This window comes from Pagrus pagrus (assembly GCF_965226575.1).
Source record: "Pagrus pagrus genome assembly, chromosome: 4".
Classification (NCBI taxonomy): Eukaryota; Metazoa; Chordata; class Actinopteri; order Spariformes; family Sparidae; genus Pagrus; species Pagrus pagrus.
This window is the reverse complement of record NC_140188.1, coordinates 26,671,431-26,683,612: the sequence shown is the minus strand read 5'-3', so window position 1 is coordinate 26,683,612 and position 12,182 is coordinate 26,671,431. Positions and strand designations below refer to the sequence as shown.

General features: G+C 44.1%; 1 protein-coding gene across 4 annotated transcripts in view; it reads left to right on the top strand.

The window, feature by feature from the left end:
- Window positions 1-11,098, top strand: part of numbl (NUMB like endocytic adaptor protein) — a 63,041-nt gene extending 51,943 nt beyond the window's left edge. For all 4 annotated transcript variants that reach the window (XM_084351021.1, XM_084351020.1, XM_084351022.1 and 1 more), the window contains 5 exons: window positions 1,487-1,627; window positions 3,577-3,784; window positions 3,919-4,188; window positions 6,969-7,148; window positions 7,265-11,098. In XM_084351021.1, the coding sequence (XP_084207147.1) occupies window positions 1,487-1,627; window positions 3,577-3,784; window positions 3,919-4,188; window positions 6,969-7,148; window positions 7,265-8,451 (1,986 nt within the window). In that variant the 3' untranslated portion in view covers window positions 8,452-11,098. The remainder of the gene's footprint in view (window positions 1-1,486; window positions 1,628-3,576; window positions 3,785-3,918; window positions 4,189-6,968; window positions 7,149-7,264) is intronic.
- Window positions 11,099-12,182: the final 1,084 nt, after the last annotated feature.

Here is a 12,182-nt window from a genome sequence, read left to right as displayed (position 1 = left end):
ATGAAGGCCAGATATTATTAGAATTTTTCAGTGAGACTAATTTATTTTCATCTCTTAAATAACTGAATGTAGCAAAGTAACAAAGACCGACTATCAGATGGTACATATGTCATCAAAAGATCTCCTTATCAGCCTTCTCATGAAGTAAAGGTAAAGTCACCCACACTGTGGCCCCCTCTGTGGAAACAGCAGTAGAGCAGCTCCTTTTATGATAAAAATTTCCACTTGAAGTTAAACTTTAGTTATATTCAATAAATCTCATCAGTGTTTTACAGTCTCTCCTCCTTCCTTCCCTCTCTCAGCACCTCTTCATCACCTTTTATCATCAGTTCAGCCTTCATCCATGAATCAGCAAGCACGCCTAAGAACGCCCACACAACCATAATTCAAACGCTTTCCCACAGTCCGTGAATGCATTGTGTGTGTGTGTGTGTGTGTGTGTGTGTGTGTGTGTGTGTGTGTAGGAGACACACATGACCTTCATAATGCAATTTAAATAGAAGGAAGCCGTAAAGTCTTTTTGGGCTCAAGGCATTGAGACTTCTCTGCATAGATGAGTCACTTGCTGCTCCGTGGTATTCTTCCTGTCAGTGTGATATGAGTCAAACGCACACACACACACACACACACACACACACACACACACACACACACACACACACACACACACACACTTTCTTCTTGCACTTTTCCTCAGAAAAACACCTCACATGATCACACACTCACACATTGCTCTCTGGTCAGCCTTTCACCTCGGCACCAGCATCCCCCTTCATTCACTAATTGGCCCACAATGAATGGACTATTATTCGTCCACCTCCTTCTCCTTCTTTTCTCCTCCTTTCCCCTCCTCGTCCTCCCTCTTCCTCTCTCCTCATCCTCCCCTCACTTTGTTTTCGGCAACACTTGAGGAGAGGAAGGAAGTGCGTGGATGAGTGTGTGAACCCTCATTCTCTTTCTTCCCTTTCTTGTCCCTCTTGCCTCTGTTTCTGTTTCTGGTGAGTCAAAGAGGTGAGCCGAGGGCCCCTTAATGTACACAGAGAAAGAGAAGGGCCCCTCTTAGTTTCCTCTGTAGTAGCCTCAGAGAAAGGCTGAATAACCCTTTTATAGAAGGAAGGGCAAGATGCTGGAAACATCTCAGAGATGAAAAGAGGATCCAGTGTCATTAGGCTGTAGTCACTTTCTTTTCTGTCTGTGGTGGATGTGTGAATAGGTTGGTGTGAGAGGGGTTTCATGGGGTTAACTGAGGTTGAAAGCAGCGTGTCAGGTATTGGATCAGTCTACAAGCTGGTGTGCTCAGTATTGAAGCTATATTTCCGTCTGTCATCGATAAGTTAAGCTGCTGTTAAAGAGACAGAACCCTGTCACATGTGATTTGATGCAATCTACCTGCTGGAACATTTGGATTGACCCGACTGTATTGTGTGAGCTGCCAAAGCGGATTTTCTCTGACCTCTTGGTCTCTTTTTCCCTGTTTCTCTCTAAGGACCTCATTGTGGACCAGACTATAGAGAAGGTTTCCTTCTGCGCTCCTGATCGTAACTATGACAAGGCCTTCTCCTACATCTGCAGAGATGGTACTACCAGACGGTGGATGTGCCACTGCTTCATGGCTCTCAAAGACTCGGTGAGGGGGCAGTTAACCTTCTATCCGCCCCTCAGGGATTTTTTCTATATAGATAGTCAAAGTCCAGACGTCATGTCTGAGCTCTGTTCCATTATCTTATGTAACTCAATACGATCTGTCATTCAGTATTTCTTTCATCTGTCTTTTTGAAAAAATCTAATGTGTTCCAGGGGACAATGGTCATGACAAATTGGCCTCACTGCAGCAGTTTCTATTAGAAGTTGAAACCTTCATGAATTTAACTAAGCTGAGCTGAGTTCCAGCATTGTAAAAATCACCCAGAAGTAATTATATAGCCATATATATTTTATATATGTATGTAAATGTATATTATATACTATGGGTCAGTTGATTATCAGCCTGGCTGATGAATCCAATATTCAGCATTTTTCTAATTATTGGAATCAGATTTTTAATCCAATTTCTGCTCAAATAAATTAATTAAAAATGCAGCATGCAATCTGCAAATAAACAGATAACACATTATCAGATAAATGTAGTGGAGAAAAAAGTATAATATTTGCCTGTGTAGTCAAAATAGTCAAGTAAAGTACATCAAAATAGTTAACTACAGTACTTGAATAAAGACACATAGTTACATTTCACAGCCGAGTTCCCACTAGAACAAGATCCTCAGTTTAAGGCAAATCGACAATTTGGAGAGCAGTCAGCCTTGTAGGCGACTGTGTAGCGTGTCCAAAAATGTGTGAACTAACTGCGTCCCTTTGACCAGTTCAGAGATTGTGGGTAATGGTGTTTTTTTAGGCAGGCTAGGAAAAACAGAACTACAGGATATACAATAATATTTGACTGTTATGTTTTAGTGAGTGAACCACATGGCACACAGTGGAGCAAAACTCTGTTTCAAGGCTGTATTTTTAGTAATTTATGTTGTTACAAATGTCAACTGGATTTTGAATGAGGTTTTGTTACTCTTGAACCAGAACCACGTTGCTCTTTCACTTAGTTTTACATTTTTTAAACTTTCATCGTGGCAAATGATAAATTCAGTCCACTGGCTTGAATACTTACTCCACAGTTTACCAGTTCTCTTCTCTTGAAAATGTGTTTATAAATTCATTATTGGCTGTAGGCAGTTTATCAATGAGAATACGTCTAAAATATAGACCAAGTAAAAATGATAACCCTTGTTTAGATTTTATACACAAGAAAAATCACAAGTTAAAAGTCTCAAGTTCAGCTGTGGTTGGCAGTTTATACTCATGAAATGGATTCCCTGCGTTATTGTTGTAGTTACTGTGATTTCTAACCTCTGTTGTTTGCAGCTGACTGACCTTGGGATGAGGAGGTTGTAATATAAAGACAACTGCAGTAGAAGCAGTGCTGTCATGGTACATTGTAGTTTCAACCCCATGGTGGTTTCATCAGATTAGACTTTGAGTTGGATTATTAATGTGGATGGAGGAGAGCGCAGCACAGACCTGCAGGATTAGGAGAGGGGATTAGACAGAAGCCTGTGGAGTTATCTGTCCATCTCTGTCTGTCTCCATTTCCACCACACTCTCTACATCTCTATAGGCTCATCTTGAACTCAACTGTCTCTCTTGTAGCAGTCATGGCTGTCTATAAAGAGAGAGGGAGCAGAGAAAGACAGGCAGGGCGTGAGAGCGAGAGGTTGTGGAAAGTAGAAATTAATTGCAAAAGGCAGCCTGGAATTGGTTGCACTCTGTGCCTCGGAGCGTGAACTCATGTTGACGTTTGACAATGAAAGAGATTTGAGGGCGATAATTGAACCCTAATCCGATCTTCACCGTGACCGCTGTATTTTTCTGTGAATGTATGAACGTGATGTGAAGGTTACATGAACAACACTCATGCTTGTTGCATATAAACATTATAAAGCCTCTGTAGAAAAACACACATTCAATACAGCCGACAGTATACGACTTCTAAACTGTGTGTCGTATCTATGTGTTTTGCTTCGCCAGGGAGAGAGGCTGAGCCATGCAGTTGGCTGTGCCTTCGCCGCCTGTCTGGAGAGGAAGCAGCGCAGGGAGAAAGAGTGCGGCGTGACGGCTTCCTTTGACGCCAGTCGCACCTCATTTGTGCGTGAGGGCTCCTTCCGCGCCAACTCTTCCTGCAGCCAGCAGGGCAGCAGCAGCGAGCGAGATGACAAGCTGCCGGACAAGAAGAAAGGTAGGAAAATATTTCAAAATTCGTGCACATACTCAGATGTGTCCTTCAAGTAATGCCTATACAATTTGTATGTAAATGTTTAAAGTGCACTGTACAGCAGTCTCAAATGATCATAATCCCATTTCCTCCTCCAGACCAACCTTGTGCAATCCCAGCCCTCCCACCTGGCACCGCCTCCCCGCCCGAGGGTGCAGCATCCCCCATGGAGCGACCGGAACCAGGCGGGCCTCACGCCATCCCTCGTCGCCACGCGCCCATCGAGCAGCTGGTGCGTCAGGGGTCGTTCCGGGGATTCCCTGCCCTCAGCCAGAAGAACTCCCCCTTCAAGAGGCAGCTGTCGCTCCGCCTCAACGACCTGCCGTCAACACTGCAACGCAAGACCGACTTCCAGACCAAGAACCCTGGTGAGTTGAGAGGTTCTTGAAGTTAGACTCACAGGTGTTGGTGAAGGGACCTGCTGACCTTCTGACCCTCCTAACTTCTGTTAACCGGGATCCCAAACTTTTGCTGCTGTGACACCTTTTGCAGAAACACTGTTAATAAGGTTTATTTTGACAAATGTGGGCGAGGGTGTTGCAGATTTTTTGGTCATCATGGTGAAGGTCTTGCTTAGGAGGGCGTTGCTGTTTTATAAAGTGAAATCTATAGTACATGTCCCCTCCCCAACTGAATCATTTTTACACAGTCAGAGGGAATGGGCTTCATTTTATTAGTGTTGATAAAAATTTCCCCCAAAATGGCAAGAATTCTTTGATCTATTGAATTTAATTTCAGGTTTATTTCAACTGGAAAATGCAGCATTTAGAAAATGATGGCATGATGAAACAAAGCGAAACTAAACTACCTACTGCTGGTTGAGCAGCAGGAGGCAGGTTTCGCAGACAGTTCACCTCATTAAGCGTGTTGATAAACTTATCTCACATCACACCAGAATAATTTCTCAAATCTGATACTCAATCCAAAATATAACATGAACTAGAAAATGCCTGGCAGAGATAAATAAATAGGGGCATTTTAACTAGCTGTAAACAGAGAGGGACCTAAATCATGTTGGTGACCGATGATATTAACTTGCGGACGTAGAAGGATCATATTTGGCCGTGACATCAGCTAACTTCACTAACATTTATCTTGTTTTTAGCGGTGAATGGTCCACACTTAATTCATTCTTGGCATCAAAATGTCTGCAAAAAATGTACATTTCTTAGAATGATTTTGCAAATGTAATTTCTTTGTGTCTTCAAACAAAGTCAAGGAACATTACTACTGCCCTTACACAAACGCAGTCTTTGCAGGGACACCATGCATTTGGTTCCACTTGCGTAATGATTGGAGCATCTGACCCCCCATCTAAAGATGTCTGTTCAATCACAGTGAAGAACAAACCTTCAGCAAATCTCAGATGCATTTATATTCATGTTTTCATACAGACACGGTGTAATTCTTCTGTGTAATCCCGACGCTCCCCTTCCATTGAATGTAGGCCGAGATGAAAAGCAGTTATGTGAAGTGCTGTTTCTTATCGCTTTCAGCGCCAGCGATGACGGCTGGGCATGTACGGCTCCGGAAGCCTTCTTTACTAGAAACAATTAAGAATAACTGACTTACCCCTCACAGGTTGAGGTATATACACGCACAGGAACGCACACACAGAGACACACCCACTCTGTGTGGTGCCACAGGATCATAGCGCTCAGTAGCAAGGCTGATTATAGTCATTAGGAGAGATGAGAGAGTTGACTGGGGGACACCGCTGACTGGAATACTAAAACACAACATTCAACTCCTGCTCCCACTCCATTTCTTATATTATATATATATATTTGCTCCTTTCATTTATTTCTCTTGGTTCTTGTATATATCCAGCAGGGTTGAATTTGATGTAGCGTGAATCCTATATATGCGCAGTGCTCTTCCTCTTTCTGTCTCACACACAGATGCACACACTAGCAGCCAACTCCACTGCCTCCCTGCTCCCTTGTGACTCTCTGAACAATGTGTGTATTGATTTGTGCGGTCAATCAGCTGTCCTGGTTAGCCTTCAGCAAGCCCTCTGCCAGCCCTCAAACCTGCACTGAGAGAAACACACACACACATGCAGACACACATGTGAGTGCTTCTGAACTCTGTGGGACACTGAAAAGAGTAGGGAAAGAGAAGGATCACAGGGTCGGCCTTTGCCGAACAAAGCACAGAGGAATCTTTAATGGGAGACCTTAGACATGCCTCCAGCACCCTCTGCATCCGATATGATTCGCAGCCTGTTGCCACACAATGCACTCAGATGAGACTGAAATGCATTTATTAGAAGAGACACAGCACAAATTAGAGTGGATGTTTGAGCCGCAATGAGTCATCTGTGAGAAACATTTTTTAATTTACTTTACTTTAATCTCACTCCATTCATTCATTCGTCTGCATGTGCGACTTATTATCACAATGTCAAAAATGTCATCAAACTCCTCTTTGTCAAGTGTTTTGCACAATTGTGCATGCAGAGCATGGATTGGGAAAGCAAAAACAGGAAGGATGAGGGAGTGGAAGAGAGCAGAAACAAAATTCCTCTGTCTGTGAAGGGAGGGACCAGGGGACAAGGAAGAGGGAATTAGATATGATATCTATTTATATCGGCGGTCTGTGCAGAAGAGGTTTAAAGCTGTAGTCCAAACCAAAGTCAGACAGGAACATTATGCCGCCTAATCCCTCACTGGTCAGATCAGTTACAGTCGGTTAAAACATGGATAAGCTAAGCCAAATTTGCCTCTGTCTGAGTCATCCCTGTGTACAAGACACACAAGGCGATGACATAACAGGCTAAAATGTAAATAGGATATGATACTACATGGGGAAGGGTAATTCATGCAGTTGATCTTGGCCTGTATGAACCTTTTTATTTTTAATAAGAAGGCCCAGATTAGCACAATGCCATGTTTGTCTTGAGAATCCTGTGTCTTTGATGCTTTGTAGGTCATAGCGGCCAGAATCAAAGTCTTCATCTGCTCCAGTTTCTTTGCGTTTGACGCTAACAGGGTCTGTTACACACATGATTAATTGTTTTTCTCTCTCTTTTTGTTTGTTTGTCCCTCTGCTCAATCCTGCTCCTCTTCCATTCCTCCTCGCCATCGTTTTTCTCTGTTTTCCTACCTCGCCTCCCCTCTGTGTGTCCCTTTCTTGCTTGTACCAGAGATGGAAATGGGCTTGCCATGTGATGGAGACGGTAGTATCAACGCCCTGTGTTGTCAGATCAACGACTCCTTCACCAAGCCATCGGACGAGCTTTTCTCAAACCCCACTTTGTCTGCAAATGGTCCTCCAACCTGCACTGTGCCCCCTGTCCTGCCGCCACCACCTGCACCAGTTCAGGGTAAGCATCAGATCAATAGTGATATTGATTTTTTAAAAACAGTGCACACTCTAAACAGAGCTCAGCGGTGAGGAAATGATTACACTTTTTCTGAATCGTTAACTTTATCCCTCCAGCCACTTCTTCCTGGGTGCAGCCGGAGCCTCCACTCCACTCTCCTCCTGCGGTTTCCGCTGCGATGCAGATGCAGATGCAGATGCAAATGCAGATGCAGATGCAGAGTGGACACAGGCGCACACCCTCTGAGGCTGAGAGATGGCTGGAGGAGGTCTCTAAGGCTGTCAAGGCTCAACAGACCCCACCTCCAGGCCCCGTCATCCCCACTATCCCCGGACCACCCTCCATGTCAAGTCAGCAGATGTCCAGTCAGGCAGCCATATCAGCCGCCCCAGTGTCCACTGTCCCTCTCTCCCTTGGCACCATGTCCAAACCTCTCATCTCTGGTCCCTCTGCACTCTCAAGTCAAGCCCCAATGCCCCTCCCACCCATGTCAATATCATCAGTTCCTCTAATACCAGGCCCTCCAGTGTCAGGGCCCCCCATGTCTCTACCTTCCATGTCCATCCCCACGATGTCCGGTCCGAGCATGTCTGGGGCCCCCATGCTCCAGCCTTCCCTCCCTGGGCCCCCGGGCTCCCTTCCAAGCTCCATGCAGCCGTTCCCCTTGGCTTTCGATACCACTCCAGCGCCTGTCGGAATGTTCGCCAGCCAGCCTGTCCAGCCGGCATTCGTGCCCATGCAGACCTACATGCCAGGCCTGGCCAGCAGTATGACCTATCCCAACGCCAGTGTGCCTGTGGTGGGCATCACACCATCGCAAATGGTGGCTAATGTCTTCTGCACTGCTGCAGGCTCATCTGGTGCAGGTGGAGCCATGGGTTCGGTTGGAGGGGGACCCAAAGTTGGGGCCCTCGGGACAGTTGGGCAGCACCATCCCCACCCAGGAGCACCTGGTGCAGTCGGGCATACTGGAGGGTTTTCCACACCGCCATTCTCCTCCACTCCACCATTATCAACAGCCATTAATGGCCTCCCACCGCACAGCAGCATCATGATGGACCTCCAGAATGGGACCTCCAACAGTGGCAGTAATTGTGGCAGCAGTAGCAGCTGGCCGCCAGAGGGCAGCCAGCTAACAGCTCCGGCAGCCAGCGCCTCCCAAGACGATGATCGTTTTGAGGCCAAGTGGGCCGCACTGGAGGCCAAACCAGCGCCTCAGCAGCAGCCTGGAAATAAGGCAACAGCTGCAGCAGCCAACCCGTTTTCCAACAATCTTCAAAAGACATTTGAGATTGAGCTTTAAGTCAGAGTTGGTCCCCCAAAGCTGTAGCTCTAGCCCTTGAATTGAAGCCTGAGAAAGCCTGGCGCTTATTCCAGCATCTCTGCTTAGAATAGGATGCCGGTCCTGAAAGTTAGCCTAGCATCTGACCAGTGGCGGCCTAGCAACCTGCCTAAAGCTCTCTGAGAGTCAATCTTATAATGATCTTAATTGCTTTCTTTACACTCCAACAGAAGTTTGCATGTTGCTGGGCTGCCATTGGACGATCAGGTCGCTTGCTCGTTAGACTTGATGGACTGAATCCTTTCACTCCACCCGCTAGCAAACTCTCTTTCCTGCTTACACTTTTCCACTCTGGCTTTACTTTACCTGCTGCAAGCCCCTGGATGTACTGTATGTGCCCCCCCTGAGGACCATATGGAGCGGGGGGACACAGCTCAGTGGTGTCTTTCTTTAAAAGGGGACTCCACTCAGATGCATTCCAAACCCATGAGATGCTTTTTTCTCGGTGGAGAGTTGAGCAGATATGGCTACATCACAACACATGTAGAGGAGCGGAGAAGTGATTTGTTGACTTATGATCAGACTGAGTGTGGTCTTAGCCAAGCACAGCAAAAGTCTGGACACCTGAAAGGACTAGCCAATGATGTAAGAGCCGACCCTACCAACACAAAAGGACTTACTGACTAATAGTAGAGATTTATGGCCAAAATTATTTTATTTATTGTATTTTGTTTCTTTATTTTTATCAAGTTATATATACTTAAAAATCAAATTTTTAAAGCAGTGTTTCAGGAGCGTTTTTCATCCCCTATATTTATATTTGTTGAATCGTAAAGAGGAGGGAAACAGTTAGCAGAGGGGTAACAGATGTGATTGAGCAGCGGTAGAGGGAAACTGAGTCGTGGTACAGGAACCAAATAGCAAGGGCTGACAGTGGAGTGGTGTGTAGTGAAACATGTGAGACAGTAAATGTATATAGCAGCATGTTTTTCCACCCATTAGCCCTCAAGTATACACTTAACTGCTGGTGAGGCTTCACTTTGGCGCTGTAGCCCATTTCTGTTGTTAAAGCCTTCCTTAAAGGGTTACTGGAACTCGCTTCAGGATATCCAGCACACAGACACTCCGGACAATGCAGCACAACAGTCCTTTGGACCCCATCTTCTCCAGACAAATCCAAGGAACTTCTACTCAGAGGAAACACAAAAACACTCTACAACACTGTGCAACCGGTTGACAAAATGATGCACTACATTCCAACATTCATAAATTCATCCTTTAATGTGTTCAAACACAGGGTATATTGTCATCACTTACAGTATGATTGTGTATTCTCCTCTATGTACTACTGTATCAGTTGCACTCATTTGGGATCGATGATCAGAGGTGAAAAGAGGAGAGGAACATGAGCAGACATAGGCCGGAGTGTGGCGAATCAAAAAACAGAGAGTAATAAATGATATATGTGTGATGCAGAATTAATGAGGACATTTGATTGACAGATTAAGAGCAAGAGAAAATATGGAAGAGCAGAAGAATAGAGGAAAGAAGGAAGGATAACCTGTATGTGAGAGACTGAAGGAGAGAATGGAGTTATATCTTAAAAATAAAAAATGAGACGGAGGAAGTCTGATGAGAGGAGGATGAGAAAAGATATGAGTATAGAGACAAGAGTGTGTGAAAAAACTGAGAACAAAGACACATTCATCACGTAGCCTGAGCACTGTGCCATGGTTACATCTTTTTGTGTCAAGCATCATGTTCCTCATCTCCTTAAACCTCACAAACAACATTTGATCATGTTCTTTTAAAAAAAAAAAGAAAAAGTCGCTTATTATATAACTGCAGTCTCATAAACAAGATTTTTTCAAAGTGTGTGCAACTCCTTATAGAGTTCAAACTTGTCAACAACAAAGCTTTTCCGTGTTTACTTGCAGTTTCTGGCATGTTTCATAAAAGTTCAGGTCCGTTCAAGAAGATGCTACATTACAAAGTAGAGATGTTTATTATAGAAGGGCTTTTCCATTTTAGCGAACAGGTTTTGTCTATATGTTCTGTAAAAAAACTGTAATCTGACCAGAGATGCTGCTGTCATGTTCCTCAGCAATTGAATTGTATGGATATGGACTGCCACTGATTAAGTTTCCTGCTCATTAACTCCCTGCAGTTTAATTAGCTTATTGGGCCTCTTCCTGTGGCAGCGATCCCATCTGATAGGCTGCCTTCTCAGAGAACTGAAATTTATGTGCCACTGGCCTGATTTATACCGTCTCTGATCCTTCCAGGGTTTTGTCCTTTGTTTTCGGACAAATCAATATTTTCTTGCCCACCAAACAAAGTCCGAATTGCTCTCTCTACCCTCCTCTCTCTACAAGACAAGACTGATTCACTCATGAAATCAATGCTTTTATTTCAATGAAAATATATTTTAGCCCTCGACTCTCGTTTGCACGCCCTCCAAATTATAAATGTAGGTTAATTGTGTTCCGCGTTAAAGCAAACTAAATGACCTCATAAACTTGATTGTAAAACCATAGTTTAGTGATGGTAACAAAGCAAACCAGTGGAATTTATTTTTAATCTTTATTTACAGAATTTTTGTATTTAAACCTACATATTTGTATTGTAATTACATTGTACAAAAGATAAATAAAGTAATATAATATTACTCCGGCTCCTGGTGGTGGTGGCTCTTGAGATTGTCACAAATAACTGCTGTTTTTTCTTTTGTCTTTTCCATCCCTCCTCTTATGACCTTTTGATCTGTTCAATTTATCTCTGTATCTTTTACGCTCACCTCCATCTTCGTTTCATTTCTGTCTCCCAGGACTCCGACTGCTGTCTCTTGTTATTGATCGGACTCTTCTTTCTTTCCATCCAGCCGATGACTGAATGGATGTCAGAAGTTTAAAAAATGTGAAGTATTTCCATAAACTCGACCGAGGCAGGTTAAACAGCTTTCTGAATGTCTCCCATAGTGGGAGAAGCTATGGGTGCTCCTGGTTCTGCAAGTTAAAGTCACATTTATTTTTTCTCACAGACTATTTTTCCTGACTCACAGTGAGAGCACTTCTACTGCTTGAATGGAAATGAAACTGCCACGGATTCTGTTAAAAAATATCTGATTCCTGTGTCCATAGGGGGTAAACGTTAACTACAGCTCCAAAAGAGCCAAGAAACATTCAATCACAGGCCTTAAAATTCTCTTACATTTGCTGCCAATGGGGTGCCACGCCACCCCCCAACCCCTTTTCTCTCAAAATTTCAGTCTCCAACAGGCTATTACTATTATTATTAAAACTATAATGACTTTATTCCGACATTAGAAATGTATCTGTGACAGAAAAATCTTGTGAAATGTTGTTCGGTATAGCCCCAGAAAGAAAGCCAATCAGGAGCAAAGCCCTGCCGTTTCAGAACCATGGGCGGGCCAGCAGTCACTGCACTGACTGCAGGGAGAGTGTGCATTTTCTCAGCAATGGGTGTGTGTTTTATTCTGATAACAGGCTGTTGGACAAATAGTCGGAATAATGGGCTGTCCCCACCAACTGCTTGTGGAAGCTAAACCTGAAAACCCAATCTGCAGCCTAAATATTGTAATTTTTGGAGATTTGCTTGCTTTCTAGGTGAGACCTGGATGAGAAGTTCGATACCACTCTCACCTTTGCCTGTTAAATATGTGACAGCCATAAGATGGTTAGCTTAGCATTGCATAAAGACAGCTAGTTTGGCTCTATTCAAAGGCAAAAGAC